Source organism: Erigeron canadensis, chromosome 9 (assembly GCF_010389155.1).
Source record: "Erigeron canadensis isolate Cc75 chromosome 9, C_canadensis_v1, whole genome shotgun sequence".
Classification (NCBI taxonomy): Eukaryota; Viridiplantae; Streptophyta; class Magnoliopsida; order Asterales; family Asteraceae; genus Erigeron; species Erigeron canadensis.
The window spans coordinates 11961987-11988681 of NC_057769.1; the positions used below are offsets into that span (position 1 = coordinate 11961987).

At 34.8% G+C, this 26695-nt stretch overlaps 8 protein-coding genes across 8 annotated transcripts; 3 read left to right on the forward strand and 5 right to left on the reverse strand.

Moving 5' to 3' along the window:
- The first annotated feature begins 1660 nt into the window (after positions 1 to 1660).
- Positions 1661 to 5706, forward strand: LOC122583217 (putative disease resistance RPP13-like protein 1). The gene is made up of 2 exons (XM_043755640.1): positions 1661 to 5555; positions 5674 to 5706. Exon 1 carries the CDS (start codon positions 1661 to 1663, stop codon positions 5531 to 5533), a length of 3873 nt encoding a protein of 1290 aa, XP_043611575.1. The 3' UTR covers positions 5534 to 5555; positions 5674 to 5706.
- Positions 5707 to 8640: 2934 nt separating this feature from the next.
- Positions 8641 to 9207, reverse strand: LOC122583218. Its single transcript, XM_043755641.1, has one exon. The coding sequence runs from the start codon at positions 9205 to 9207 to the stop codon at positions 8641 to 8643; it is 567 nt and encodes a 188-aa protein (XP_043611576.1).
- A 963-nt stretch (positions 9208 to 10170) lies between these two features.
- Positions 10171 to 11113, reverse strand: LOC122583219. The gene is made up of 2 exons (XM_043755642.1): positions 10574 to 11113; positions 10171 to 10353 (listed from the first exon to the last, which is right to left on the reverse strand). Exons 1-2 carry the CDS (start codon positions 11111 to 11113, stop codon positions 10171 to 10173), a joined length of 723 nt encoding a protein of 240 aa, XP_043611577.1.
- A 567-nt stretch (positions 11114 to 11680) lies between these two features.
- LOC122582934 (nuclear transport factor 2B-like) lies at positions 11681 to 12599 on the reverse strand. Its single transcript, XM_043755364.1, has 2 exons — positions 12268 to 12599; positions 11681 to 11832 (listed from the first exon to the last, which is right to left on the reverse strand). The coding sequence occupies exons 1-2, from the start codon at positions 12568 to 12570 to the stop codon at positions 11758 to 11760; spliced, it is 378 nt and encodes a 125-aa protein (XP_043611299.1). The 5' UTR covers positions 12571 to 12599; the 3' UTR covers positions 11681 to 11757.
- A 609-nt stretch (positions 12600 to 13208) lies between these two features.
- LOC122583220 (probable dolichyl-diphosphooligosaccharide--protein glycosyltransferase subunit 3B) lies at positions 13209 to 14240 on the reverse strand. The gene has a single exon (XM_043755644.1). It carries the CDS (start codon positions 14238 to 14240, stop codon positions 13209 to 13211), a length of 1032 nt encoding a protein of 343 aa, XP_043611579.1.
- A 2297-nt stretch (positions 14241 to 16537) lies between these two features.
- On the forward strand, positions 16538 to 17914 carry LOC122583221. Its single transcript, XM_043755645.1, has one exon. It carries the CDS (start codon positions 16538 to 16540, stop codon positions 17912 to 17914), a length of 1377 nt encoding a protein of 458 aa, XP_043611580.1.
- A 2820-nt stretch (positions 17915 to 20734) lies between these two features.
- LOC122581360 (probable xyloglucan endotransglucosylase/hydrolase protein 8) lies at positions 20735 to 22711 on the forward strand. Its single transcript, XM_043753580.1, has 4 exons — positions 20735 to 21048; positions 21618 to 21718; positions 21806 to 22008; positions 22191 to 22711. The coding sequence occupies exons 1-4, from the start codon at positions 20859 to 20861 to the stop codon at positions 22591 to 22593; spliced, it is 897 nt and encodes a 298-aa protein (XP_043609515.1). The 5' UTR covers positions 20735 to 20858; the 3' UTR covers positions 22594 to 22711.
- A 527-nt stretch (positions 22712 to 23238) lies between these two features.
- Positions 23239 to 26681, reverse strand: LOC122581336 (protein translation factor SUI1 homolog 1). Its single transcript, XM_043753551.1, has 5 exons — positions 26575 to 26681; positions 25500 to 25603; positions 24961 to 25166; positions 24197 to 24250; positions 23239 to 23504 (listed from the first exon to the last, which is right to left on the reverse strand). The coding sequence occupies exons 2-5, from the start codon at positions 25534 to 25536 to the stop codon at positions 23460 to 23462; spliced, it is 342 nt and encodes a 113-aa protein (XP_043609486.1). The 5' UTR covers positions 25537 to 25603; positions 26575 to 26681; the 3' UTR covers positions 23239 to 23459.
- Positions 26682 to 26695: the final 14 nt, after the last annotated feature.

Here is a 26695-nt window from a genome sequence, read left to right on the forward strand (position 1 = left end):
TGGATCTCGGAAGAGTGTGACGTTACTTACGTCATGTGGGTAGGAAAAGTTGCCTTATAAAAAAGGTGAAAATAAATAAACTTTGGAGAGTGGGATGACTTACGTTATGTGACATGTGGGGCAAGAAAGTGTTGTATATATATAGAAGGATAAAGAGGAAAAAATATATCAAACATTTTGATTTCCGCATCAGTCAACAAAGAAATAAGCAACCTTGTGGGTTCACCCAACGGTGTGGTGTTCTGGGCGAACTTAGACAACTTTCGGGATGGTTTGCCCCTTTTTTTTCCCACTCCCTTCAGTCTCAAGTTCACGATAATGAATGTTGCTTGACGACGACACATTATGGAGTCCATGCATATATGCTTTTAAAAGTTAGAAAGGAGGAGAAAGGCAAAGAATTATATTTTTAGCACTGAGACAATCTACAATGGTAAATAAATATTTTCAAACAACATTTATAAATCCATGCGGATAAATAAGAAGAAATAATGACAAAGAGAAAAGAAAAAATGGTACTGTAGTATTTGTTTGAGTGGTCCAACTAATCATTCAATAAAATAATTCTTCAATCAAACACCCAAAGTTCAACCCAAATAAAATTTTTAGCCCATAGACCAATAAATATCTATGGTTTATATCTTCAGCCCAACAAGTTGCGGTAAGAGTGTAAGCCGTAAGCCTGTAACACATAAAAATATAAAATCCACGGATATGTAACCGATATCACGACCAAAAGTCAAACTAAAAAAAGCTTGTCCGAAATGAACTGATTGAAACAAAAGTTAGCAACAAGATTACTATGGGAAAATAAAAACTCAGGTAAATAGATTATTGGAAAAACTAATGGAATTCCCATAAGGTGGGTGAGTAGGTGATCATGAAGAAGGATAAGTGTTTCAATATAGGTTTTTTAAACTCGATTGTTTTCCTATGCCTACAATTGTTATATATCTTTACTAAAATGACGTACGTTCATCGATCATTTTTTTATGCCAAAAAATTACTTATTTGAAGTTAGGTTATCATCTATTGTACATACTGTGTTAAATTGTGATGTAAATGTTCCCTTTTAAGCTCTTGAATATACAGTATATTAAAACTAGCTACTTGATGTATTATTGATTCTACGGAGGCTGTTTCCAGATTCGACCTAAATGGTAGAAAAAGACGTCCATCTGGCTAATACAATAAATTTATTTTGCTGAAATGACTCCCTATAGACCGGTATCCCTATTGATTTCCAATGTATCGGTTTTGACATGACCACAACTAACCCATTTTTACTATGTATTCATCTTCCTATCAAGTGACTGAGAAAACAATGATGTTGAGACAGTACGAAACTTCCTTTAAGCTTTATTAGTTGATGCCATTTTGGAATTTTGCATAAATTGTTGTCTTAATACATCCAATCCAATCTTCTAATCTAATAAATATCAAGATTAAATTATAAAGTAATAGGTATTCTTTTTTAACATTAGATTAACACTGCCAACTCTTGGACCATTTGATGCCATTTGCAGACTATAATATTTCAATGATCAATAGAATATCAAAAATAATTGGCCATAACATGAAGAAAGAAATAAAGTCCCTATAATTAAACAGAGGTTTAGTTGGTTGTTTCTGAATATTCATTCTCAAATCCTACTATACAATGGCTGAAATTATTGCTACTGAGTTGATTAAAGTCGTTTTTCAGAAACTGGGAGATGAAGCGTTGAAGCAGATCGTTCGGGCACAGGGAATCCGATCAGAGATCAAGAACTTGGACAAGACACTGTCAAAAATCCAAGATCTCCTAAATGATGCTGCTGACAAAGAAACCGCTGATAAAGATGTCAAACAATGGCTCAATAGTCTCCAACATTTGGCTTATGATATCGATGACTTACTTGATGGTTTGGCAACTGATGCTATGCATCGTGAGCTGAATGATCAGGAGTCAGGTTCAAATACCAGAAAGGTAATTAGAAAGTTCATCCCGACATGTTGTACTGATTTGAATATAAGTAGTAGATTGCATCCCAAGTTAGATAGCATCACTGCCAAGTTAGAGATACTAGAAAAGGAAAAGGTTTCTCTAGGTTTGAATATCAAGAAAGATGAAAAGCCAAACAGTGTAACTAGTAGAAAAAACCAGACCTCTTTGCCAGATTCATATAAGATTGTTGGTAGAGAAGCTGAAAAAATGGTATTGCTCCATAAATTGTTGGGAGATGAGAAACCATGTAAGGAAAAGTTTAGCGTTGTACCTATAGTTGGTATGGGTGGGGTTGGTAAGACCACTTTGGCTAGAAGTTTATATAACGATAGACAGGTGCAGGATCACTTTAAGCTCCGTATGTGGGTTTGTGTTTCTGATGATTTTGATGTGTTTAAGATTAGTCAAACCATCTTTAGAGCAATGACCAGTGAAAACAAGGAATTTGAAGATTTAAATCAGCTTCAAATAGCTCTGTCAGATCAATTTAAGGAGAAACAATTTCTACTGGTACTAGATGATATTTGGTGTGAAGAATACGTCGATTGGGAGAACCTCGTAAAGCCGTTTGATGCAGGGGCTCCTGGAAGTAAAATAATCATGACAACCCGGAAGGAAGGATTGCTCAAACAGATTGGTTTCGATCATCTAGACAAGCTCGAGAGTTTGTCACATGACGATGCTATGTCTTTACTTGCTCGTCATGCATTGGATGTAGATAACTTTAATTCGCATCCTAAACTGAAACCACATGGTGACGGTATTGTGAAAAACTGTGGACGTTTGCCTTTGGCTTTAAAAGTAGTTGGAAGGCTATTGAGGGCCAGATTAGATGAAAGAGATTGGCAGCAAGTGTTAAATAGCGAGATATGGCGTTTAAAAAATGTTAATGATATTGTTCCAGCCCTTAGGCTAAGTTACCAAGAGCTTTCAGCATGTTTGAAACAATTGTTTGCATATTGCTCCTTTTTCCCCAAGGACTTTTTGTTTGACAAAAGGGAGCTGGTTTTGTTGTGGGTGGCCGAAGGTTTCATTAAACAATCAACTGGAAGCATGTTAACCGAAGAATCCTTGGGACATGAATACTTTGAAGAGTTGTTATCGAGGTCATTTTTTCAGCATGCACCTAATGATGAATCGTTCTTTGTCATGCACGACCTCTTGAATGACTTGGCCATATTTGTTGCTGAAGATTTTTTTCTCAGGTTGAATGATCAAATGGAAATGAAGCTAGAAACTTTGGCAAAGTACCGCCGTATGTCATTTATTCGTGAGGAATTTGTCGGTCACCAGAAGTTCGAGGCACTTAAAAGTGCCAAGAGTTTGAGAACTTTTTTGGCGGTGTCTACCGGGGGGAAAGAAAGTTATGATATATTCTACTTCTCGAATAAGATTTTGGTTGACCTACTTCCCGAGTTGCCAATGTTGAGGGTTCTTTGCTTAAGCGGCTTCCAGATAAGTGAGGTACCGGAGTGTGTGGGTCGTTTGAAGCAATTGAGGTATTTGAACTTGTCGCAAACTAAGATCAAAGAACTACCAGAAAATGTGGGGTATCTCTATAACTTGCAATCATTGATTGTTTTTGGTTGTGATAAATTATGTAAGTTGCCTAAAAGCTTTTCAAAGCTTAAAAGTTTGCGACATCTTGACATTAGGGATACTCCATTATTAAAGCAGATGCCCTTAGGAATTGGGAAGTTGAATAGCCTACAAACACTTAGCAAGATCATTATTCAAAGAGATGATGGTTTTACAATAATTGAGCTCAAAGAGTTAAAGAATCTCGAGGGTAAGATTTGCATTGAGGGGTTAAATAAAGTGCAAGATGCAAGACATGCACGGGATGCAAGCTTATCGACAAAAAGACTAACTGAGGTAGAGCTGGTATGGAATGATGTATCTAATGATTCTCCAAATGAAGCACTTGAATTTGAGGTCCTTAGTGTACTTAAGCCTTCTAGTGACGTTTTAAAGAAATTCAAAATCATGTCATACTCGGGAACAAAGTTTCCGAACTGGGTTGGTGATTCCTCGTTTCATGTGTTGGTCCATGTTTCGATAGGTGATTGTAGAAATTGTAAGTCATTACCAGCACTTGGGAGGCTACAATCACTTAAGGAGTTGGTAATTGAAGGCATGAAGGAGGTTAAAGTCATAGGTTCAGAGCTACTTGGGACGGGTGGTGTTGCATTCCCTTCACTTAAAACTCTAAGGTTTAAAGATATGTTGGGCTGGAAGGTATGGTCGACCTGTAAGGCTGATGTAGTGTTTCCATGTCTTCGAGAGCTTTATATATATGATTGTCCTGAATTGGTTGACATCTCCCTTGAAGAAATACCTACATTGAGATATCTAGATATAAAGGGTGTTGGCGATGGTGTATTGAGAAGCACAATTCGTGTAGCTTTTTTAGTCACTCAGTTGGTAATACATAATATTGCAGGGCTTAGTGATGAGGTGTGGAGAGGTGTTATAAACAATCTTGGGGCAGTCGAACAAGTATGGGTCAATAGTTGTAATGAAATAAGATACATGTGGGAATCAGAGGAAGTCGCAAGTAAGGTTCTTGTGAATTTAAGGCACCTGGAAGTTAATGGTTGTTCGGAATTGGTGAGTTTAGGAGAGAAACAGGAGGATTGCAGGAGAAATCTGCTAACATCCCTTAAGATCTTGGAACTAAAGCATTGTGATAATTTGAAGGAGTGTAGGTGTCCAGGTAGCATTGAGACATTAAAGATTAAACATTGTAATGCTATTAGACACGTCTCTTTCCCAACAGGAGAAAGTGGAATGGAGAACCTCAAGACACTCACAATTAAAGATTGTAAGGAACTAGTTGTAGTGGGAGAAAAGGATTTGTTGGGTAAGGGAAAAAATACCAACAACACACAAATACTTGAACATGTGAAAATTCATAATTTGCCAAATCTGAAATCAATAAATGGGTTATTGAACTTCATTCACCTCACATCCCTGGAAATATGGAAATGTGAAAATATAGAGTCATTTTCGGACCTTGTGCTACCAAATCTCACGTCATTAACACTGCTGGTAATTGTGTATTGTCCAAGTATGGATGATTGTTTTCCATGTGGACGTTGGCCTCCAAAATTAACTATTCTTGTAACAGGGGGGTTGAAGAAGCCCATATCAGAATGGGGCTCTCAGAATTTTCCAACCTCCCTTGTTAAATTAGGATTATCTGGTGGAGAAAATGATAACGAGGTGAGGAGTTTGAGTGAGTTGTCTCCGCTTCGTCTTCTTCCTTCGCATCTCACATATCTTACATTATGGGGATTTAAGAAATTGGAAACAATTTCAGTGGGACTCCAACACCTCACCTCCCTCCAACATCTCCGCATCGGGGCTTGTCCAAAACTAAAAGATATACCCGTGAAGCTATTGCCTTCACTCTTGAGCTTAAGAATTCAAGATTGCCCAAAACTGAAAGAAAACACAAGTAAAAGTGGTAAAGGCTCTTTCAACTATTGGCGTAAAATCTCCCACATCCCCTGCATCAAGATAGATGGTGAATTGCAAAATTAGTTAATATACCATATTTATTAAGGTGCATATTTTCTCTCCTTCCCTCTCTCTCTCCATATAATAAGAAATTAGATCTTTTTCTTTCGAATCAATTACTTATCAAAAAGTTTGTTGATGGATTTTGAATCTTAATGAAGCAGATATCGAGCCATATGCAATGGGAAGAAGGAAGTTCATATGGCGTTGATTCAGATTTATATCTTTTCAGGTTGCTACGCTTGCTACTTTCTTCTGATTTGTATATATTCATTGTACGCTTGCTGTTTAACAAAATATTTCAATGCATTTTTCTAGATTCTTGTATTTTAAATATTGCAGTTGAAACTGTTTTGCATAGTTTCATATTTTACACTTTTGAGCACTTAGGTTTTGCAAGAGAACATAGTAGAAATGGTCAGGATGTAAAATTTTTGACTTAGCAATTTTCTCATTGTTTATTTCCATGTGGTGTTTTCCTCCTTGACTCAACTCTACAATGACTACATTAACTACATTGTTGACTTACAGTGATGGATGATTCTCACGGGCCACTTTCAAATGAGTTTTCAAGGGTACCTAAGTTCATGTATATTTTAAGATCTTGATGACCTAGTATGTTGTTTGTCAACTTCCATTGTGCTGTACTTTAGTTATAATCAATGCTTTCTGGAATATATGATTGAAGGCTTAATGCCTTGAAAGTTCGATTACATTTGTGGCAACCTTTATTAGGCCTTTTCACTAAATAACAAGGGTTATGATGTGAATGAAGGGGTGTTGATGCAAAAGACTTTAAAGCAGAACGATGGCTTGATGACAATGGCTGTTTTCAGCCAGAGAGGCCAGTCTTTCAAGTTTACAGCTTTTCAGGTTAGTATATTTTTTCATCCAAATCATAAAAATTCAATGTCAGTAATGAACAACCAATATCTGAACTCAAAATATAACATTTTCTAATGTCTGAATTCCTTTAGATGTCTCATTTAGGACTAAAGTTGACTAATGCTATAAAATACACAGCACTTTAATTTTATCTAGATGTGTTTTGACATGGTTAGTTTTTTTGGGTATTGCAAACACATTGTAGGACACAGAATTGGTTTGCGTAGAGACTTTGTGTACATGCAGATGAAGAATTTTCCTTTATCTTCGTAGCCTCGTAGGTTGCCTCACCTTCACGCTGAATGATGACAGGAAACCTAAAATTAACAAAGCAATGGTGGACTATATATTCATTTTATCAATATTCAGGTAATATATAACCCCCGAAGTTAATGACTATCTTGTAAATTGTATGTCCAAGCAACTGTAGCATATACATTTGTTATATGTGGTATTCATATTTTTGTCAATAGATGAAAAAGTGACATCTTTATATGTGTACTTAAGTACTTTCTGACTTGCATCATCTATAGATTTGCCAAGAATGCTGTTAGTTCAGATCAATCAATTTTTTATGTTATTGGTATCTAGTATACATAATTTACAAATCCCGGTGAGTACTCGACACCCTACCTTGTAGCGAGTACTCGGCTCTACCCCGGTGAGTTTTACAACAGTGCTGAAAAGTAAGATTTCACATTTTGGCCTGAAAACATAACCAAATTCCTTTTTCAAGTGACTAGTTTTGCCACATTTTTAACATGCCATTCTTACGAGTCTAAAAAAAGAAAACAATTACATTATGTAAAATTATTTAATAACACATGCTATAATTACATTACCATTAAAAATGCATACCAGTACAGCATAAAGATACAATATGACAATATCTGTTGCTATTAGACAAAGCCAAAAGCATGTCACAATATCTACATGGTCAGACATTTACTATACTACCTAACGACGAAAGCTTTGAGATGGGCAAAATAGGCTTAGCCCAATAGCCGTCCTTGGCCTAGTCTGACCTGCCCTGAAAAAAGCCAGAACCATTGAGGCCGGGGCATGGTCTTAAGAAGCCTGAACAGGCCTTATTTTGTTCAAAGCCCAGTCCAAAGCTCGGCCAGAAACCAGTTAAGCTTGGCCAGGTCTTTAGCCTGGTTTAGCCCTGATATTCCCCTGCTTAAAGCCTGGCAATCTGCTGATGAAAGACTTACAATTCCAACTACATTCATTTATGATTCAAGCATACATTCGATGAGAACTTTAAAATGTGATCTGAACAAAAATAATCTAGATAACCATCTATTTCAAGTTTATATTACTGATCATATTGGTCGAAATTATATTAACGTGTTTATTAAGTTTCCTTCTATCAGATGATCAAAAATACTTGTTGCATTACATATTGGCCGGAGTCATATCTACGTATTTACATTGCATGAGTTACTCCCAAAGCAGCCATCATAGAAGCTTGTCCAGTTCCGATTCTTCACTGGGAATAATTGGTGCCAGACATCTACAAAGTTCAAGAATAGAGCACGTTCTTGTCAAGTCTAACAAAGAATTTCATAAATGCATTTCTGTGATAGATTTTCTTTAGTTATCCACCAACATAAAAACACCCAAATCACGAATACCTCAGTGGAACTAAAACACATTAATGACAAATCAAGAATACCGAATTAGAAATGAAATTTTCAGACATGTATATCACAATAAACAAATAGTAATTTGAAACATGTATGTCACAGAATGCACACAGATAGAGATTACCCGATTAAAATTGATATATACTCGTAACACACAAAAATAAAAAATGGTAATATATATACATGAATCATATGTTTGATAATAGATCACCAGATACACCTAATAATGATCTGAAGAGAGGATAATGAAGATGAACAGAACTCTGAGATCTCAATCGCCATATGCGGGATTAGCTAGGGTTTGAGAACTTCTTTAACTCTGGGATAAAATTACCCCTGACAAAATGGGCAGGTCGGGCGGGTTTGGGTATCGGCTCAGAAATGGTACTTGTCAATAGGAAAATCAGATAATTCATACTCATTTATCTAAAAAGAACGAGTATTTGTTTATGTGAGTAGTCTAGTCTGTATTATGCTTTCTATATTGGCATGATCGATTAATCTAACAAACGACTTGGGATCCAATTTCAGAATACTGGTTTATTGTAATAATCAGTCGTGGAGGAAAAAGCACACATAAACTCAAAAATTAATCGTCTAATATTTAACTTTCGATGTGCAAACACAAGTTGTGTTTCGTCCGAGAATATGAAGAGTAATATCACAAATACTGTAAGTTGTAGCCTTCTTTTTGAACATCTTCAAAACTATTGCTTTCCCTGTTAGTGTTGTATTTGAAGTAAAAATCAGAGTATTATTTAACAAATCTAACCCAAAGTTTGGATTCGTAACCAAGCTCTTCCCAACCACCAAAACCACTGTGCTAACATTATGTTGCCCTCGAGCAGGGATTGTGTCTTTTGTAACGGGTGCCTCAGCCACCACATCTCCACGGTAAGTCACATAAGACATGCTGTCCCCATACTTAAACCCTCCATAATTGGGGTTGTCAATGGTGACTGTTATCCCTAAACTGACATTTGTATCCACAATATCAAACAAGTTTGTTGAGAAGGAGTCTAACGTGACGCTTTGAGTGGTGATTTTGGGTTGTTTAGGTTTGAAAAGAGTGAAGTAGAGTATGATCGCAGTGACTATGATAATTATGAGAATGCAAAGTGTGACTGCACAACATATTATTAAAGGTCTTCGAGCTTTAGCCATGGTCTATTTCTTTTTTCTTTTGACATTGGCCCGGGACTACATATTTATGCGATTTTAAGATCATTGTACTAACAGACACCTTGAGGAAAGAGGCAAAGAATGTGATGGTTTCAAGGTTAAGAGAGGTTTCTTGTACAAATGATGTCGACATGGAGATAAAAACAAGAGAATGAATCTAAGTCTTAGAGTTCCTCTTTGGTTTTACTTGCTTTGGCATCAAAATGCCTTCACTTTTGTCAAAAACTGTTATAAAACCGCAGCCACCTCCTCCACCGCCGCCGCCATAAAATCGCCGCATCTCGTAGGTATCGTTCTAGTAATGATCTAAAGAGGAGTTGATGAAGATGAACAGAACTCTGAGATCTCAATCACCATATGGGGGATTAGCTAGGGTTTGAGAACTCCTTTGATATTGGGATAAAATTAGGCCAGGCAAAATGGGTGGGTTGGGCGGGCTTGGGTAGTGGCTCAAACGATACAAGCCAAACCAGGTTATTTTAGGAAAATAGGTCTAACGGGTCTGGGTCAAAATCGATCAGGTACTGGTCGGACCGTGACTAGTTGAATTTGCTTAAATATAAAATACTTGCTACCAATTTCAAACAATTGTTTATCTCGTTACATTGATCAACCTGTACAAGCTCAATATCTCAATATTTGGAATTTGTGATTGTGCCGTGACCACAGATTCAGTAATATCAAATCTACAATCTGAGAGATACAAATGTTTTAGACTTTTAGACAATACATTTGTTTCAAGTTGAAAATGTCATCACTAATGCTATCACAGCCAGCCAAATTCAAGTATCTCAAACAATTAATCAAAGTCTCATTTGCAAGACAATGAAATTATTATGAAGAAAAGATATGGCGTAAAAATAAATCACAGACATTTAATGTGTGGAATTTTGAGACCAGATTATGCATTTATAATGCATGAAAGGTGGATTTTTGGGACCCCAACTAGGGGGCCCTGCCCCTTGACCCCGATGGAGGTGCAACCCCCTTGAACCCTGCCATATTAACGAATACCGGGCTAGTTCTAACAAACATGTACTCCACACTCAAGTATATCACAATTACATAAAGAGGACAGTTGACACTAAATACCTTTATACGAAAACCAGTTAACTCATACTCATTTATCTAAAAAAGTAACCAAAAAAAAGTAATTGTTTATGTGAGTGACTCTGTATTATGTTTTCTGTATTGGCACAATCTGGTTCCGTACATTTAAAAGATTCAGAGTATCTAACAAACGACTTGGGATCCAATTTCAGAATACTGGTTTAATGTAGTCATGGAGGAAAAAGCACACATAAACTCGAAAAATAATCATCTAATATTTAACTTTTGATGTACAAACACAAGTTGTGTTTTGTCCGATAATATGAAGAGTAATATCACAGATACTATAAGTAGTAGCCTTCTTTTTGAACATCTTTAAAACAATTGCTTTCCCTGTTACTGTTGTATTTGACGTAAAAATCAGAGTATTATTTAACAAATCTAACCCAAAGTTTGGATTCGTAACCAAGCTCTTCCCAACCACCAAAACCACCGTGCTAACATTATGTTGCCCTCGAGCAGGGATTGTGTCTTTTGTAACGGGTGCCTCAGCCACCACATCTCCACGGTAAGTCACATAAGACATGCTGTCCCCATACTTAAACCCTCCATAATTGGGGTTGTCAATGGTGACTGTTATCCCTAAACTGACATTTGTATCCACAATATCAAACAAGTTAGTTGACAAGGAGTCTAACGTGACGCTTTGAGTGGTGATTTTGGGTTGTTTAGGCTTGAAAATAGTAAGGTAGAGTATGATCGCAGTGTCTATGATAATTATTAGAATGCAAATTGTCACTGCGCAAAATATTATTAAAGGTCTTCGAGCTTTAGCCATGGTCTATTTCTTTTTTCTTTTGACATTAACTCGGAACTACATATTTATGCACTTTTAAGATCATTGTACTAAAAGACACCTTGAGGAAAGAGGGAAAGTATGTGATGGTTTCAAGGTTAAGAGAAGTTTCTTGTACAAATGATGTCGACATGGAGATAAAAACAATAGAACGAATCTAAGCCTTAGAGTTCCTCTTTGCTTTTACTTGCTTTGGCATCAAAATGCCTTCACTGTTGTCAAAACAGTTACTTTTTATAAAGTTTGTAGCAACGAAACATTTAATTTGATGCTACAAACGGAGAAAGGGTCTAAACATAATAAGCTATTAAGCTCGTCTTCTTTATGAGACTCGACACTGACTAAATATTTTGGCATGTCTTTTTGTGAACTTTTCAAACATATTTTAGTGAAACTGGTGGATTATAGAATATCTCGTCAAGAGGATCCGTAGTTTCTTCAAAAACTACTTCCAGTTCAGTTCATCATCCTGAAGTTCATGACTGGCATCATGAAATTCTTCAGTTAAACAAAGCATATTTTACCCAACTACATATACGACATGGAGACTAATTCAAACAATTGATCAATTTAAAGGTAGAAACGGGATACAAATGAGATAATGATACATCAATATATGGCATGATTCAACCATAATTGAGGCGAAAAATATCATTTTGCAAATAGAAGCTTCCTTCTGGAGTGGGGATCAAGTGAAACATCTGCAAATAGACATTCCAACATCAAATTATTGATACCGGCTAAATTGTATTTCCATTTCTTTTCAAAAGTGGAAACTTTTACAAATAAAATGAATACGGTGACAACTGAATATATAGATCTATCTTTTAGCCTATGAGTATTCTAGTTGCCCAACAACCAAGAGATCGCGGGTTCAATTCTTCTAATCTAATGGATAATATATATGAACTATTACGTGCTGTATAGATGGGTTTTTTCTTTCTTTTTAACGGAAAATCTACACCTACTCATAAATTACCCCTAAATATCCTAACTACACACATGTCCTGAATAAAACACTACACGACTACTCGACAAGAGTCTCTACCAAGTGGGCCAATCTTTCAAAGAAAATACAAATATGTAATACCAAAACTATATCTTTCTAGTTTAATGAGAAATTGTAATAGAGAGACCTGACTAAACCGAAGAGTATGTTCTTCACCAGATTGTAGAAGGCTACCACTAACAAACACGACAATGCCGCCAGGGAAGGATGACGGCTGTGTATCGATGGTGCTAATGATATGATGACATTTTTCTAAAGGCAAATTGTTAAGTTTAGAGCATATATCATCAACACCTTGTAGTTTTTGACCTTCAAATGTCAACATGGATGATTGATGGTAAAGTGAAGCAAGAGATGCTCTATCACTATCAAATAAATGATAGTAATGTTCCACAAATGCCCTTCCCACCATTTCCACTTGTTCTTCCATTTCAATTTGTTTGTGTTTACATTTTTTTGTTTGGAGAGGGGAGATATTAAGGCCTAGAAAGAGTGGAGGTCAAACTTGGAATATTAATTGCTGCATTGCAACGCAAAGTTGCTCAACGTATAAACGTTAATTGGGTTTCTTTCAAATTAAATATAATAAAATATATGTGTATGCATGTATACTTATATACACTTTTGGGACATACGTCATGGGTTTTATCCTTGTGTCTTTGTAAGGCGGAAGGTCCTTTTCTATCTTCCTTAGAACCTAAATGCAGTCTTTCTACATCGTCGTGGTAGGGGTAAGGCTGTCTACATCTTAACCTCCTCATACACTGTCGAAGTATTGAGACCCAAAACCTGTGCAAGACGAGATTGGGTGCTTACTTCTATATGTATGTATACTTATATTAATGTTCATATTTAAATGCATGGTTGGTAATACTTCAAGAAACCAGGAGTACAAATGTTTAAAAGAAGCATGCAACAATCTTCTGATATATAACTTCTTAAGAAAACACAAATGGCCCAATTGTATCACACAAAAAAGAAATGTATAACAAATGAAATCTTTTATGTATGCAGCAAAGCTTATTCCAAGAGATCGAAGCATTTAACAGATGATTAACAGAACGATCATCACTTATACCAATTCGAAGGCAAATAAGCATGAACTATATAACCAGTCTTCCAATGACTCAATCTCACAACTTCCCTCACCGCCCAAAACGACACAATCATCACACTAATCATCGCAACCCTTTGAATCATTGAGTCCTTAATTCTAACCACAACTCGCGTTACAAAAGCCAACAAAAACCCAACAATCGTGAACAAAAATCCGACACACATACCTTCAGCACCAAATTGCATCCCATTCCCATTAAAGAAAAAAACCACCTTACTCGGATCCTTTCTATCGATAACAAACAAAGGGATTCTACGAATTAAAATAAACATAGAACCCGAAACACTAAAGAAATAAACAAAGTAAGTCCCAAACATCCAAATTTTCTTATTATGAAAAATAGTTTCACCTAATATTAATTTCCTTATCATAAATGGCATCCATAACAAAATCCCCAAAACTAGAAACCCTAATTGAATTTTTGTAAAAATTGGAGGATAGTGAATTTTTCCAACTAATAATCCGGTTTTTGAATAAATAAAATCCGATATAGATTGAGCTAAACTAGAATGATCTACAAGGTCCATAGGGATTGAATCGGATTTTGAATCGTTAACATCAGGAGGGACAATACGGATATTAGGTAAAACTTCTACGCCGAATTTGATAAATTCCTTTTCGGATTCACTAAATTCAATATCGCAAAAGAATATTCGGAAGAGTGATGATGAGGAGTTTTTGTTATTAATGATGAATGATTTTGAAACCAAGGCGAATTCTGATTTGATTGATTTGAGATTTGGTTCGGGTTGGTTATGAAGCTGAATTGCGTCGAAAAAAATGATCAAGTAAAAGGATCGTGGATTTTCGGATAATGTGAAGATACGGTTGAGGAGTGTTTCGTTAAGGTGGATGATGCCGGATGGAGACTGTGATCGAAGGGAGTGGAGGTCGGAAACAATGTCGCCACGACCGATGAAGGAAAGGCATAGGAATGTTAGTAATAAGAGTAAAAGATGTGTTCGTTTAGATGAAATCGCCATTTTTGGATCAAGTGAGGATTCTAAGAAGGTTTTGTTATGAAAACGAAGTTGGTGTTACATGAGTGTGCATGGTCATGGGATAGAATTTGGAGTGCATATCATTTTGGTTTGACAAAATTTTAGGAACAAACCAAACCAAATGCGATTTATTGGTTTTGGTTTCGATTTAGATGAACCCAAACTACATTTAAATCTAAACTCTCTTATAAAAAAAATAGCCTCTTTTTATTTTAGGTAATTTTACCTTTGAATTATCAAAATTAACTTTTTATGCGTGCCCTTAATGAATTATAATTTACACTCTAAACCTTTATTTTAATAATTAACATTTTAAGCCCTTATCTTTTAAATTTTTCACTATCACAATTACATCAACTTACACGACTTGACACCGACACCACTAGACCGTCTTACCCACTACTGTCACCGCATTGTGCGGGTACCATGCTCGTTTTGTAAAATTTAGTTAACAAATTTTCTTTTAAAATATTTATCACCTAGATTTTACTAAATAGAATGAAAAAAAAATACATATTAAATAAACTTAACACAAGTTACTTAAGATTATCGTTTTCAGAATCTGGCCGGCAGGGCCGTCTTCGAAAATTTATAGATGTAGGTTGAACCAGAAAAAAGACTCCCAAGTTGGACGCAAAGATTTATATATTATATAAACTATTTTTATAAAATGACAAAAAAAAAAGTTATAGTATATTAAAAAACATAACAAATGTTATTTTTCAAATTATATGATATGTGAAAAGAAAAACAAGAAATAAAATTAAAAAGGAGCTTTAATAAAATCCATATGCCATTAGATTAGCTTGCGGGTTGCGTCTACATTCTAAAATTGAAAAAATACAAATTTATTTATCCGTAAAAGATATGTAAGTGTGTTTTTCATGTAAGTTAAATTATATGGCTTAGTTTTTGGTTAATTGTTAGGATTTGTAATGAGCTAAATTGATTATATATATGTATTTTTTATATATACCAAAAAAAAGAATCGGACCCCCTAAAAATCGGGTCTCGACCTGAAGTCCACTTTATCCCACCCAACAACCGGCCATGTTGGCCGGCCATCAGCCATAGTACCCGTAGTTAGATCTATCAATTATCGGCTAAGGAGAATTTGAAGAACAAACCAAACCAAATGCTATATGTCGCTTTTGATTTAGACCTACCCCAAACCATATTCAAATTTTGTAAACTTTTCTTTTAAAATGTTTTACATATTAATTTACTTAATAGAAAAAATGCATATAAAATAAATTCAAGACAGCATTTAAAATTTGACCGGACAACCGGTTATCATTTTCATAGTTACCTTGCTGAGTATGAATTTAAGTTAATTTGGATCATAATTTATTTATATTTTAAAAACTCATCCACCATCGGCATATGAATTCAATTTTAATCTCACTTTTGAGCAACGGACCTTTTAAATGAAAAAGTTTTAAAACCTAAATATAAAAAAGAGAAATTTGAAATAACAGACCAGACTGGTGGGATTTGAACCCACGTCATTTCGGACTAAAACCATATATTGTACATCATCCCTGAACTTGTGTTAAAATTACAATGTTTTCCTTCCATTTTATCGGGATATCATATTTGGCCCCAAGAATTTGTTATGCATACAACTGTGACTTTTCTTTTATTCGGAGATTATATTTGGCCCTTATCCAACTCTGTTTTCTTTATGTTAACCTCTAACCTTTTCTCATTTTCGTTTTATCATTTTAGTCCACTTTATTTGACCCTTAAATGTGTTAATTCTTTGTTTTTATTTTACCATCAATTTCAACCCAAAATGAAAACATTATAAATCTTGTAAATGATCATTTAGTGTTGTGCATCTACGGATCTACCCGTATATACTTCCATTCATTGTATGAAATGAATCAATTGATGTCTTAATAAGTTAATTGTACAATGTTAAGAAAGAACTTATTAAGGCCAGTGCTTATAGGGTCGTCCCCCGGCGTCGGACACGCGGCGGCCGACGGACGCTATAAGCACCGGCGCGTCCGTCCCTGCGTCCCAGACGTTTCCCCCATTTGTAGACGTGCGGCTTGGTGTTCTTATGGATCCCGATTCCTTGGAGCCGTTGCCAAATTAAAAAAACATTTTTTTATTCAAAAATTTGAATGTAACGGCTAGTGTGATGTTTATTTAATTTTTTTTTCAACCTCCTATTTATATCTTATTTACACTACCATTTCAAAATACAACAATCTAAACATACACATTCTTACACACTTTCAAAGCATTTCAATCACACAATACTACTAAAAATGTCTGGTTCATCATCATCATCATCATCCTCTAGTGAAGATTGCGGATCAAGCGATTACGAAGTAATCAATAATGCTGCTACGCAAATGAATGTTGTTTTCAATCCCCAAGTCATAGGTGCGTGTCTTAACGTTATCTTTGACAAAGAAGAAAACCAAATCCAAGAAGCAGAAAGTTCTTCAAGACCTAAGTTGACTAGAAGGGTGATCAGGCGAGATCACGCGGCTGCCGCCAAGCTTTTATACGATCATTACTTTGCGCCAGAACCAACCTACCCACCTGACATGTTTCGTAGACGGTTCCGAATGCGAAAGGATATGTTTTTGCGCATAGTGCGAGACATAAACTCCTTTGATAGCATTGAACCGCTACCGAAACACTTTCAGTTCTTCCACAAAGCCCCGACAGATGCAAGTGGTCGTCCTGGTTTCTACATTTTCCAGAAATGTACTTCTACCATACGCCAGTTAGCGTATAGCTTTAAGGCTGATGCTTTAGATGAGTACTTGCAAATGGCTCAAGATACGGGATACCAGTGTTTAAACGCTTTCTGCAAATGTGTTATACAACTCCATCGTGACGAGTATTTGAGAAAGCCAACAGAAGCAGATATCGAGCGGTTGACGGCTAAACATGCTGAGGTTCATGGGTTTCCAGGTATGGTTGGTAGCATAGATTGCATGCATTGGGGTTGGAGGAACTGTCCAGTGGCGTTGCCAGGGCAGTACACCCGAGGTGACAAGGGACATCCAACAATCATACTTGAAGCGGTTGCTTCATATGATTTGTGGATCTGGCATGCCTACTTTGGCCCTGTTGGTTCGAACAACGACATCAACGTCCTCAACGAGTCGGATTTGTTCGACGATTTGCTTGAAGACAGGGCTCCTAAAGTAGAGTTTTCGGTTAATGGGGAGCAGGTTCAAAAGGGGTACTACCTAGCGGATGGTATTTATCCAGAATGGGATACTTTTGTTAAGTCATTCAAGTGCCCTCTAGAGCCAAAAACTACCAAGTTCAAAAGATACCAAGAAGCTGCAAGAAAGGATGTCGACCGAGCATTTGGGGTTCTTCAAGGTCGTTGGCAAACTATTGAACAATATGCGCGGCCATACAGTACGAACAAGATAAAACGGATCATGTTATGTTGTGTGATTCTCCACAACATGATCGTTGAAGATAACGGGCGCGCAATAACAGAGTTTGAAGAGGAGTTGATAGCTAATACTAGACTCCCAACCCGTACGTGGACTGAAAGGTGTTCGACGCAGCTTTGTATGTACAGGGAGCTGCGTGATAGAAGGGCTCACCATAAACTCCGCAATGCTCTGATCAAACATGTTTGGAACCTCCTGGAACACGGCCGTCAACGTTGATGTCTAGTTTTTAATTTCCTAATAATGTCGTATTTCATAATTTATTTACTTTCGTATGTTGTTTTTTAGTTTTAATGTTTATTTTTATATTGAATGTATTGTGTTTGTTTTATTAATAAAAGGTGTTTTATTAATTTTGTGAAAAATGAAAAAGGAGTAATAAAATAATAAATGAATAGTGGAAGAAGTGGGTATTATAAGGAGGGGGTGTTCTTAGAGAGAGAAAACTGATGAATAGTGGAAGAAGTGAGTAAGAAGTAGTGAAGAAGTAGTGGCTATAAAGAGAGGCCTAAAGATCTCGATTGAACGTAAGTTTTTTTTTTTTAGATGACATGCTAGTACATTGAAATTATTGTCTTTGACAACTACGAAAACAGAAATTCAAGCATGTAATTGGTGGAACTCAATATTGAACCATTGATAAACCCTTAAGACCATCAACGACGGTAGATACGACATGTGTTCAAAATTTATAGGATTTGTGGTGTTATTTATGGGAAAATGATCCGTACTGCATGATTTTATCTATCTTAGATACTGCTATATTAAAAAATGTTACAAATAAAACCTTTGAATTAGATAAACATATAAAACCCCTTTGAATTTTACATAATCCTCCCTGAAATACACATGTATTACCTAAGATTGATATTACATGCTTTATCTAAGCTTTCCCATATATTTATTTAGGCCAAAATACTTTTTTCGTCCCTATGGTTTTTCGAATAAGCATTTTCCATCCTCACCGTTAACTTTTGGCTAAAATCGTCCCTATGGTTTGCATTTCGTCCCTGCCGTTATAATTTTGCCGTTAACACCCTCACATGCAAGTCACGTGAGGAGCATTTTTGTCTTTTCATAGAGTTAAGTGCAAAAATCGTCCCTGTGGTTTATCGTTTTTGCATTTTTCGTCCTCGTCGTTAACAAATCCAGGAAAAATTTAAAAAAAAAAAAACAAACAAAAATTACCGGTACCAATTTAATCCAAACAAAACAAAAACCAATATACCTACATTTGAGGATCTGCTCAATCACTTTCAAATGCAAAGACGTACATACAATGTTTTAAATACCGGTAGTATTACCCGTAATACCGGTACCGGAGGGTGGCCCGGTACAACTATTTTTGATATTTTCGGTATTACCGTTCCGATATTCACATTTTTTATTTTTTGAACTTTTTTTAAAAATTATTTTTATAATATTTTAATGTTATTTTTTGTAATTTGTGAACTTTCTTGTATTTTGTTATAAAGTACCTATTTAGTTTTGTTTTTTTTTTTGAGTGAGTTGTAATTATATTTTGACTATTTTCGTAAAATATAATAAGTTTTATAACATTGTTTTAAAATAAAGTAAATTAAATTAGTTGTACCGGCCGGTATTAAATTATATCCTCATATGTAGGTGTATATATAGGTTTTTTATTTGAGTTTGTTTTGGTTTTTGATTAAAATTTTGTTTGCAGGTTTGTTAAATACAAGGATGAAAAATGCAAAAATAACAAACCATAAGGACGAATTTTGCACTTAACCATAGGGACAAATGAGTGAAAAGACATATATGCCTCTCACGTGCCACGTGCAAGGCACGTGAGGGGGTTAACGGAATAAGGACGAAATGCAAACCATAAGAACGATATTAACCAAAAATTAACGACGATGATGTAAATTGCTTATTTGAAAAACCACAGGGACGGAAAAAGTAGCTTGGCCATTTATTTATTTTTCAAGGTAAATTTAGTGTCAACGATATGCTTATTTATATATCCAATTCTAATTACATGTGAGGCCCTTATGAGAAATTTAATTTTTTAATTTGTTCTTTTTAGATTTTAAAATTTTTTGGTAAGTATTTGTGGCAAAAAAGGATAGCAGTTTCTGAAGCAATATTGCTCCTATTATTTGTCTTTACTTTTATCTTTTTATACATAAATTAAATTTTGAAGTTTACTATATCAATTCTGAATATATATATACAGCTAACCAACTGGCATGTTAATGACCAATCTGAACTGTCAATTATTACACCGACACTACAGAAAGTAAATCACGTGAGATGTGCATGTGAGTAGAAGAAGAATTTTGCCAACATGCCTACATGTTTCTTTTAGGGAATTTCACTTTCCCTTTTTAATTAATTACCATTAATATCCAATTTTTTTAAGCTTAAGTTACTAAAATTTGTTCGTATATTTTGTTCAAGCTTCCTATTGCAACTCTTTCTTTTACTCCAAGTCGATCCGACATCTAGTAGTTGACATACTTAGAGATAGAGATCGATAGAGATATGATGAGATGACTTAAATAAATCTAAGTGAAGCACTTTGAATAAATTGACAAGACAATTGTCATTAGATTATTGTAGATGCGTAATTCTCTAATATGAGAAGCTTGCAAGATCTAATGTAAATCTCACATTTTACATTAGTATTCACAATATAGATCTTGATCCATAATATAACTCCAATTTTTTTCACTCAACTACTAACTATACATGTTAGGAGGAGGAGAGTAGTAGTAGTAATGTAGTATAAAACTAATAACCAAAACCAACTTGCTAAAATGGGAATTATTTAAGCATGTCAATTATTTTGCACATGTTATGTCACAAAAAATCCTATAGCTAGTCACAACACACTTCACATGTGTATGCCTGCATTCCCCCCCAAAAAAAAACTTGTTATTAAGTAAGATCAGAAAAAAAAAAAAAAAAAAAAATTATAAAAACAAGAAGTCAATAATGTATAGACAAGTTAGAAAGCTGGAATTGTGACACTTTCTTAGTATATCATTAATAAACTAAATTGTTGAGAAAAAGTATTATTATCTCTCCTCTCTCATATATAAATATAATTATATATAATATATATGTATGTATGCATATAAAGGTGATAAGAGATAGTTTCACTTGGCTTTTATAAATCTTGATCTCCACCAAAACAATGGAGAGAAAGACTTCAATGCCAATGGCTATGGTTTGGTGCTTTCTTGTTTGTTTGGCATTTGTTACAACCTGTTCTGCTGAATCAAAATCTTCATTTGAAGATAATTTCAGTATCATGTGGTCTGAAAATCATTTTAAGACATCTGAAGATGGTCAGATCTGGTATCTTTCCTTGGATAATGACACAGGTAATCATTACTCAAATTGTTAAGTTTAAAACTAGTGTATTTTTGTATGAAGTAGATGGGCATTATAGTAACTTAGTTACTTCTTTATGAGTTACAAAATGGGTAAAACTTATGTTACTAGAATGAGTAGATATAAAACTGAAATTACTTATTTACCCTGCTATAGCATAGAGTAGTATTTTTTTTTTTTTTTGAACAGTATAGAGTAGTAGTTTTGTAGAAGGAAATAAGACAAACTGTCAGATTTATGAGAATTTAGAAATGTGGTAATCTTTAATATATGTAGAAGTCAAATTCTGGTATAAAAAAGTCAACTGATCATCAAAATTCAGCACATCTATTTTCCAAATCTGCAATCTATTTATATGTTTTAAACTTTGTCAAAAAAAAATTTATATGTTTTAAACTTTTTGATTATATTGTTGTAATTTCAGCGCAAATTATTTTTTGATCTCCAATGAATATGATTCTTGTAAAACAAGTATCCTACAAAAAGTCAGAAGTTTGACTTTGAGTTAATGTCAAACTAAAGAAGGTGTTTAACTGTTTATATATGTTTGATGAAATAGGTTGTGGATTCCAAACAAAACAAAAATACCGATTCGGGTGGTTTAGTATGAAGCTAAAGCTCGTTGGAGGTGATTCTGCTGGAGTTGTCACTGCTTACTACGTAAATTTTGTTACAAATCGTTAATTAGTTATTTATTACACATAGTTTACAGTTATATGATCTTGATATGTTTTGTGTGTAATGTAGATGTGTACAGAGGATGGTGCAGGGCCAACAAGAGATGAGCTTGATTTTGAGTTCTTAGGGAACAGAACCGGCGAACCATATTTGATTCAGACCAACGTTTACAAAAATGGGACTGGCAACAGGGAGATGCGACACAAGCTTTGGTTTGATCCAACTCTTGATTACCACACTTATTCCATCTTATGGAATTCCCATCAGATCATGTAAGTCAAAGGATGCTTATGTAACTTGAATTTACTTAATGTGTCGATAAGGGTTTAGAATCCAAGGTAACATAATAAGGATCAAAGGAACTCACAAAACTTGAAAAAATTAATCAAAATTTCACCTGTGCTATTCTAATCTAAAAAAAGTTTCTCATTGTTTGTTTCTTGAATCCAAACAGATTCTTTGTTGATCAAGTTCCGGTCAGAGTATATAAGAATGCAGACTATGAGAACAACTTCTTTCCCAATCAGAAACCAATGTACTTGTTTTCAAGTATATGGAATGCTGATGATTGGGCAACCCGAGGGGGTCTTGAGAAAACAGATTGGAAAAAGGCGCCATTTGTTTCTTCGTACAAAGACTTCACTGTAGACGGGTGTCAATGGAAAGATCCATATCCGGATTGCGTTTCAACCACAACGGAACATTGGTGGGATCAATATGAATCATGGCATCTTACAAAAGACCAAAAGTTGGACTTTGCTTGGGTTCAGAGGAATTTAGTGATATATGATTATTGCAAGGATACAGAGAGGTTTCCTACATTGCCTGAAGAGTGCTCGTTGAGTCCATGGGATTAAATGGTTCCAATTTTTGGAGTTTATAATGTATTATTTGATTCAATTTTTGTTGCTAAAGTTCATGCTTATAGTTTTTTATAAATACGAAAAGGTGGTCATGGGAGAATTTTTTTTTTTATGTATATGCACAAACTGATTACGACAGTTTCATTGCCAAAAAGAGAAAACCATCAGCCAGATCGTGTCACATTTTACACAGCCTACAATGGTAGCACAATAACATTTAGGGGACAAGAACACCTCCAATTAGGGGACAATCCCACTAAAACGTTATTATAGCCAATGAGGCCAGATTAGCATAAGTACACAAAAAATGGATTATATCCCAACTCCCAACTCGAATAGTGATGTAGTCATGTAGAAACCAACATCTACATTCTACAGCATATCCAGTTTTGCACACTGTGGGGAGACTGAATTTAGGCTGGGTGTGTCCTAACAAGTGATAAGCACATACCTTTTTCCAATACACCAGGACCTGCAGGCCTAGTAAGAACCGGGACCAGACCTGCAGTCTTTATTATGTAATTCACGTTTCAGCTCGATCAAGTCAAACTCTATTGAATTTGGGTTTAAAAAAAAAAAAGTTCTGTTCAATTGTTTGGAACTATAATGAAAAGAACACCAGATAAACACAGATCAGACTTGAAGAACACAGATATATTATGAATAACCACCATGAGATCACAATCCTCAAAGGTTCTACAAGGTTTTTGAAGAACAAGCATAGAGTTCAACAAGACAAACAAACGACAATTATAAGGCAAAAACGAAAAGAAAAACAATCAATGGAAAGAAAAGTGTCGCTGAAATACAGAAAAGTTTCAAGGATAACAGAATCGGTTCACAGCTATTGCAACCACCATTTAAAAACCATGAATCTTAATGCGGTCTTTCTTCACAATGCCAGCCTGTTTTAGAAAAAGAGGATCCCAATACATTAGAGGAAACATGAGCTAAATAGCAGAAACTAGCAGTGTTGGCAATTACATCTTTATTCTTTTTCTTTTTAACGGCATTATATCGTACTCCTATTCCTAAACTACACGCATGCCTAGAATGAAATCTAGGACTCTCGAAAAACCCACTAATAATCCACCCAAGTGGATCCTCCCAAGGTTAAAGACCTTACCAATGGGTCGAAAAACCCACTAATAATCCACCCAAGTGGATCCTCCCAAGGTTAAAGACCTTACCAATGGGCTACCAACCCCATTTAGCATATTTAACAACCTTTTAAACATAGCTCCAGGGCCCAGCGGCTATACTTATCAAAACCCATTTACTTATGTTTTATCTCAAACATGTCATATAAAAATATTTGGCAATAAGAGCACTAAATCAAACAAGTTGATAGGTGTGCAAAGTATTTCTCCATAAACTTTTTTATCCAAGATTTATAAAATTATTGCACCATTGTAGATTCACTAAAACACATGAATGAAACACTTACAAAAACAATAAACAAAAAAGTGATTTTATATCATCAATCCAAACCAACTTACCCATTTTGATCCACCCTAAGAGATGACCGATTACCCAACAAGTCTATCTCACAACCTACAGGAACTGGTATAGTGTTACATGCAGGAAGAAACATTACCTGAACAAGGAAGGTAGAGACGTTTTTTCGCTGATCGCCTTGAAGTTGGATGACCTGAATTACAAGCACAATCCATTAGTACGGTATCAATAAGCGCATGGCAAAATTATAGATCACAACCATCCATAGCAAGACTACCAATTTGATCATAGCACATGGTTTAGCATTCCCATTTTCATTGTTAATATACCATTACATACAATGGCAAATTGGCACCTTTGTTTTTCTTGTACATCTGGCCTAATAGGTTGTCTTGTGGCAAATAGCAGCAAAAAAGAAACCACAATAAAATCCCTGGGTCCTACAATTAATTCTTAATTTCTACAGAACCATACAAACATGTAAAATTACCAACCTACCAATACAACTGACAATTGAAAAGGATGTGCCTTGTTGAAGTAATTACTGGAATTGAAGAATTAAAATCAGTTACTTAAATCTAGAGACTAAATAAATTGCTATTTAGGCTACCAACATGAGAATTCCGATCTTATAGTTATGACTTTTACACACAATAGTGATAATCAGATGATACACATGACAAATACCCCCCTGAACATCTGATCAACATATTCACTTTTAAAGTGCACTTTCTCATTTATCAGAGATCAATGTAGATTAGACAAGACAAACATAACACAAGTCTTGGGAGAAATTACGACATATTTTACTTCACTTTATCCCCAAAAACTTTGTTTACATAGTATTACCAACCTGAGCGTATCATAGCAAGAATATGACAGAAAAGAAACAAAAATGCTTACTTGACCAAGCTCTGGATCTTGAACAACAGTACCATTGCAGCAAAATTCCTTTTTAAGGTCCTTGAGTATCTTATTGTAGCTGAACTCTTTTTTCAACCCTTGGACAGTTGTCAGGCTTTTCCTACCATTACGCTGTTGTATACGTATATGAACGTATTCTTTTGACCCGGCACTCGAGTCCTCAGCATTTGCCTCAGCGAATGGGTCTGTCCAATCACCAATTACAAACATAAGGGAATACTGCATTAGATAATTCTATATGTCCAAACCGACAATTACTTGACCAAATATAAAGTATTAAAGTATCATCTCCATTCAAAATTTCGTATATAAATTATAAAACAAAACGAAGCATGTGAAAATTTCGTATATCAAGACTCGTGTTAAATGAACACTGTTCAAATATTATCATTCTGCAAACACAATCAGCACTTTGGATTTACCAGTTTGAGTTAAGATGATGCAAAATACACAGGGAAAAAAAAAACTGCTACCAAATCATTTTAACGAAACAAAAAGTAAGAGCAAACATAACATACCGAAGGCAGTTGGAATCTGGAGGTCGATTTCAGACATGAAAATTGAGTACTAGGATTGGAGGCAACGAACAAAAAAGCAAATATTCTTCTTTGTCCTTTGCAAACTGAAATGAAAGATACAGCTACTATTAAGTAAAATAAATACAAAGGTACAATACAATACAAGCTCAAAACACGACACATTCTCTTTAAAGCAACAAAATTCAAACTAAGCATCACTAACTCAACAAAACCACTTAAGAATCATGCACTAAAAATAATCTTGTAATTAGTATTTTCAGGTATGACAAGTTATCCAATTAGATTAGTTTAAGTAACTGATAAGAAAAATCTCCCTCTTTATCCATTAAACTAACGAGCTTTATTCGGTAAAACATGAAACGGTTTCTTTAAGACATCAAAATTCAAACTAAGCATCACTAACTTAAAAACGGTTTCTTTAGGCTCGTTTAACTAACAAATAACAATATCTCTTTTTTATCCGTTAGTTAAACGAGCCTTACTAGACAAAAATTGCAATAAACTAAACTAAATTCTTCCTTGATCATCCTTTGAATAAAATATAAATAAATAAATTTAACCATTATTATTACTTCTTTTTACAATATTGGACATATAATGCTTTTTTATTCCACAAATCCTCAAAAATCAGTAAAATAAAATACCTATTTCAACAATATCAGCTAAAATTATGCATACTATAACCTAAAAGTATCAATTTTGAATCAAAAGTGAAAAACAATTGATTAGCCCTAATAAATTTCATGAAAGCAATAAACTTTATAATCACAATCTCAATGATATAATTACATAAAATACATACAACAATTCAATCCATATATCAATCAATAAAACGATATAAAAAAAAAGAACTATGAATATAGATAACAAATTTGAGAAATTAATTCGATCTAATTAACAAATGGAAAAATAATCCATTTATAAAATTATTTAAACTTAGATAATAGATCTAAAACTATACGTAATCAATTAGATGAGCAAAAATGGACAGATAAATTAATAATTACATAAATTAAAATAAGATTAAAGACAATTAAAACCCTAATATATTCACCTGGATCGATAGATAAATGAAAAGGTACAATTGAGAGAAGGATATGTATGTGATTTGTGGGGGATAACAAGTGAGATACACACCCGAATACGCGTGTTATATACGCAAAAACGTTTGCTTT